At 39.9% G+C, this 5,724-nt stretch overlaps 1 protein-coding gene across 1 annotated transcript; it reads left to right on the top strand.

Moving 5' to 3' along the window:
- The first annotated feature begins 1,408 nt into the window (after positions 1–1,408).
- Positions 1,409–4,777, top strand: LOC142390336 (interferon-induced protein 44-like). Its single transcript, XM_075475738.1, has 8 exons — positions 1,409–1,951; positions 2,291–2,339; positions 2,656–2,851; positions 2,961–3,113; positions 3,215–3,386; positions 3,516–3,616; positions 3,705–3,932; positions 4,549–4,777. Exons 1-7 carry the CDS (start codon positions 1,471–1,473, stop codon positions 3,897–3,899), a joined length of 1,347 nt encoding a protein of 448 aa, XP_075331853.1. The 5' UTR covers positions 1,409–1,470; the 3' UTR covers positions 3,900–3,932; positions 4,549–4,777.
- Positions 4,778–5,724: the final 947 nt, after the last annotated feature.

The raw sequence follows: 5,724 nt of genomic DNA, 5'->3' as shown, positions 1-5,724 counted from the left end.
ATATATTTAGTAGTTGCATGATCTATGACTGAATGGCAAAAGTGGAACACTCAGCATTGAAGAAACTGAACAAGGAGTCGAGCCTCCATCCTGCTGGTGCGTTTACTTTGAATTCATCTGCATAAATAAACTAAACAAGCGAATAAGCTATACCTCATGTGCAAATTGTGGTGAAACGTGGAAATATTTTCTTCTTATGGCCACTTAGGGGCTCCATACTCTAGTCTGAGAGTTCAGGTTTCATTTTTGCCGACTGGAGCACATCTGCTCTCAGTCATCTCTGCATCAAGGAAGAGGAGGTAAGAGTGATTTATTAAAGACATGTATGTTTTTTGTTAATCATGCATGTCTTTTTTTTCTTTTTTCTTTCCTTCTTCTGCAACTGGAGGTTTTGGTGCTGCTACTTTTAACACAAATTTCCTCTAGGACAGAAAAACAACTTTGAATTAAAACGCAAACAGTACCCATGAACAGGTGATTAACACTCTGGTTTTGATTTATTTTGCTTGATCTTTATTCATTTTTATGTTAGGCGTGACTTTACTTTGTCAGGAAATCGAAACTTATCACAGCCATGACGCTATAGGCTACGACGCTAAAATTTGCCTTCCGATTTGCGAATTATAGTGATGAGCATAAAGGGCAATTAAACTGCATTTTTCGTAACTTGAGCACCTTAGACTATATCCTGTGTGAAAAAAACATTACAGTTAGACTGCTAAAATCTGAATATAAGAGCCTGTAGATTCATTTTGGGATTCGTGAAACCTTTTTCTGATTTGTGAAAATGCTGAAAAGGGCAGTTCACTGTTTTTTTTTTGCTTTCTAATCACCCAACACTATGTCCTGAATGAAAACTACTATAGTTAGACTGCTCAAATCTGCATATAATTATTCTAAAGAGGGTACAGAGTCTTTAATACACATTTTAGGATTTGTGAAAACTTTATTTGGTCGGTGAAAATGCAAAAAGGCCACCGGAGCTTTCTATTTTTTTCATTTGGACCATCCAAAAGCAGAACCTGTATGAAAAATAATTAAATATGGGCTGAATTATTCAGCACATGATATAAATTCTATCAAACACACTTTGTTTTAAAAAGGTGCAAATAGGACTACAGCAACAAGTGATGAAAAACGTGCACTCAGACCCCCAATCACCTGTTGCTACACCGCCTCCCCGGTAAGAATAGGATCAATCCTGCAGGTTACTAAAGACTGAAACACAATGGATCATACAGCTTTCAGTTTGGTTTTAATGTCAGACATCAAGATTTTCAAAACAATTTTTTTTTTATTGATGTTCACTCTTCAATCAGTTCACAAAAAGAACAAACTGTAATTTTGTCAACCTCACATTTTATTTAATTCATGCTGGTTTTTCTTTCTGTCTTGTCTTTGTAGATTCAATCGTGAGTAAACAGCAAAGTTTCATTCAGTATCTTCAAGAAGCTCACATCAGCAGACGAGATGTCCAATCTGAAATCTCAGCTAAACAGGAACCAGCAGAGAACTATCTGCTCTCAGCTGGGAGGAGTCAAACTAAAGCTGCTGTACAAAGCCAGCGTCCACGGTTTCACCGGTGCTGCCTTCCATCAGCAATGTGACAACCACTCCCCCATAGTGTCTGTGGGCTATAACGCCTCTGGTTATGTGTTTGGAGGCTACACCAGACGACCTTTTTGTCAGTCTGGGCTGTTTGTGAATGATGACCAGGCCTTTCTTTTCACCTTCAGTGGAAAAAAGCTCCTCAAATATCCCGTTGCTAATGCTCCAAATGCAGTGAAAATGATCAACACCTGTGGTCCTTATTTTGGAGAAGCATTGGTTCTTGTCCATGTAAACAAACCAGTAGTGTTCAGCAATCCAGGAAATCATTATAACTTCACTGCTGCAGAAATGCACGGCAATGACCTCAACCTGACTGAGTGTGAAGTCTACCAGGTGGAGGGTAAGTTTTCTATAAAATTGTGGATTTTGTTGTCATAGACATTTATCAGAATAATACTGCTGCATTTAATAAATAACAATCCAGTATTTAATGCAGTATTTCTGGAACACAAAAACTAATTAGCTAACACCTAATCCGGTCTTAGGTAGAATATAAACAGCACGTGGGGAACAGGGCAGAGTTTTATACTTTTCACTTTGAATCACATAATCCTAATGACACTACATTCTTTAGATAAGTCATGTAGAACCACCAAAAAGACAACAGTTGAATATATAGTTGTGTACTTCTCACTGATTCACTAAGATTGTTGTATAAATGAGTTTTTCTCTTCAACAGAAACCACTGAACTTGAAAGGCCATGGAGGGCTGTAACCTGGGAATCTAAGTAAGTTGGACCATCACACCATGTCATTAACATTTATTACATTCAAACAATATACAGTTTGACAAATGTGATACGACTTGAGGAACTATAAGAATGTGTTAACAATTTGAATGGAATAATTAATATGTTACACCTGCCAGAAGATGCAAACTGCTTTAATTGTAAATTAATCTGCCCTTCAAAACAGCTTGGTGTCAGTAGAGGAGTTTCAGCTGTGCCACTGTGGCTAAACCAAGAGATATTTGACCAAAGTCTGCCTCATACATTTTAGTGAGACCTCTTAGTCATAAAATGTCTCCTTTAAATTTCATCACAGAAAGAGGACCGAGCTGATGGAGAGCATTAAAACTTACAAACCCACAGTCAGTTCTGTGTCCCAGGCCCGGATTTTACTCATTGGACCAGTTGGAGCTGGAAAGTCCAGCTTCTTTAACTCCATCAACTCAGTATTCAGAGGCCACGTCACCAGCCAGGCCATATCAGGCAGCTCCACCACCAGCCTCACCACACAGGTCTGTGCCATCCTCTCAGTTGCTTCTGTTTCCAGCGTTCGATGTGGAAATGAAAATACTGCCCCAGCATCTCTTTTGCTCTACTACTCCATCTCTTTCTGCCCAACAGTTTCGCACCTACTCTCTGAAGGCTGGGCGAGAAGGGAAGCCTCTGCCAATCATCTTGTGCGATACCATGGGGCTGGAGGAAGGCAAAGGGGCGGGGCTGGATATAGATGACATCAGCAGCATCCTCGAAGGTCACCTGCCCAACTGCTACCAGGTACAGCATTTAATAACATTCTGCATTCTATGAACTGAAACATGGATTTGGCTGTGGCTCACTCAAACTGCTCTGTTGTTTTTCCTGAAACATGGACTCAGTTCAACCCCTCCGCTCCTCTGCATTCAGAGGTTCATGGCTATCGCAAGTCCCCAGGTCTCAGAGACAAGACCCACTGTGTGGCTTATGTTATTGATGCCTGCAAGATCTCCATCATGCCTGCAAAGCTGGAGGAGAAGCTGGATGCTATCCGCAGAAAGGTCAACTTGAAGGGTCAGTAGAATCGAGTCCTGCTCCGGTGATTGTAATTTTAAACACGGACAGTTTTCCATTTTTAAAAGCTAATCTAAACCACAACAAATTATTTTAATTTTGGAAAAGCTCTCTCTGCTTGTTTTCTAGGTATTCCTCAGCTGGTTCTGCTTACCAAAGTAGACGAAGCCTGCCCTTTGGTGAAAGAGGATGTGACCAAAATCTATGCGAGTGGCTACATAAAAGACATGGTGAGCATTTTAAAACAGAAAATACTTGCAGATTAGACTTTTAAGTCGTTTGTTTGAAACTTTTTGTCATGTGCATTGTGTGATCCAGTTGCAAGAGGCCAGTGAGCGGCTCGGTGTGCCGCTGTCCTGCGTCGTTCCAGTGAAGAACTACAGCGAGGAGTTGGACTTGGACCTGAACTGCGACATCCTGCTGCTCACCGCCGTCATTCAGATGCTTCGCTTTGCTGATAACTACTTTGATGAGCTCAGTGACCGACTGAACAGCGTTGAAGTCAAAGATTAGGAGTGGAAATCGAAAAATATCACATACCAACTTGTCAGTATTTATCATTCCAGCATTGCTACCGCTTTCCCAACGATGTAGTCACACAAGATAAAAGGATAAATGCTCAGATTAGTCATTGTTATAATGCTTTAAACCTGTTTAGACTGATAAACAGTGTATAGCTCATTTCTGATCTACTTAAAGATTTTGATTGGCTGTAATATTTGCTTTTAAGTGTGAAAGTTTTCTCATTCAAACTGAATTCAACTCAAATCATTAAAGAGCCACATCCCATAGCTGTTAAATTGCTGATAATGTAAATGCTGGGAAACGTAGGCCGTTTAATATTTATTTAATGTAAATATCTTTAAAGCTGTTTAGCTCCTCCTTTAAGGTTGCTCAGTGAGTTTTCCCCGATGTGGCTTGGTCATAAAATCTAACACCTTTTTTGCTAATTATATTAGAGATGCTTTCTTTTTCCTACATTTTTAAAAATATCCATCAAAAAACTAATTAGTCACATGCAGCTTGGTTAATAAAATGACAGATTCAGAGGGATGTTTCAGCACAATACAATTTATTAGTATGACAAGTAGTTTGAGCTGCATGAGAACGCTTCTCAGAGAAACTGACATTTATGTTTATTCTGCTCTTTGTCCTGTTACAGATAACGAAGGCTGGGTCACTGTTGGCACTTAAACAAAAAGATAACTTAGTTCAACATCATGGTTTATTTCTTTCGATTGAATAATGTTTGAATCTTTATGGGGTCATAGTCCTATTAAGTGACCTATGACTGAGGAGAGATTTGTTGAAACTTTGCATCCTTGTATCTCAGTGCTCTATAATAAACGCTTCTTGTGAGTTGAGCATGGAAAAAACTCTCACCTGTCCCTCTGATGTGTACTAGCAGGAAAAAATGACAGTTGTTGTCTTATTTTAAGGTAATGTGCTCTTAGTTTGTGCTTCAATTTGTGTCTATAATAATCAAAAATCCTGCTGGCCAGAATGAATATCATTAAGATTTAGAAAAATGGAACCGTCTTCACTAAAAAAGAAAAATCAAATCTGCACAACTATTTACAGTGGACCGTGCATCATACTTGAAGTGCTTGAAGCATATTTAATCGGTATTGTGCTTTTCAATGAAAGCTCAAAGTGTCTGAATAAACAGAAGAACTGAACTTTATTAATGCAGCTCGGACAGTTACTGTTACTGTCCCGGTGTCGGGAGTCAGTCCAGCTGAGGAGCAGTCCCTCCTTCTTTAAAGGACCGTAAACTACACAACATACACCTGCAATCTGACTCACCGCCTGCTTTATGCATCATTGGAATTGACTGTGAATTAGAATGGAATATAAATTGGCAGCTGACAGTCATCAGTTAAAAATAACTTTGGAAACAAACGCATGTTAAAATAGTGTTTAAAATATCTACGTGTGTTAGTGCACATGACAGACGGGGAGCTCCTCTCCAACTTGGCCACAGTTAACATTGAACTTTCACAGAATAACCGACAACAAGGATGTACAATAGTGAAGAAGGAATGTCCTGAAAATGCAAAGCAAACCTGGAATTCAGTGATATTCTCTGTTCTCCCCTCTCCCACACGCAGCTGAAAAAGATGCCTCCGCAGACTTTTCAACGAAGATGTGTTGGGGCGTACTCACTGTGGCTGCACGGCTGCATGGTGTGCTGATCAGAGCATGTGAACTGAGCGGAGCTGCAAAATATAGTTGGAGCATGGAGCCAGTTTTGATTAAATGCGCTCCAGTTCCGCTCCGATACTGCTCACACCACGAGTCTAGGGCATGCAGAAATCCACCCAGAATTGAGCTGTGC

This window comes from Odontesthes bonariensis, chromosome 10, assembly GCF_027942865.1.
Source record: "Odontesthes bonariensis isolate fOdoBon6 chromosome 10, fOdoBon6.hap1, whole genome shotgun sequence".
NCBI lineage: Eukaryota > Metazoa > Chordata > Actinopteri > Atheriniformes > Atherinopsidae > Odontesthes > Odontesthes bonariensis.
The sequence above is the reverse complement of the archived record's forward strand: the minus strand, read 5'-3'. Positions and strand labels throughout refer to the sequence as shown.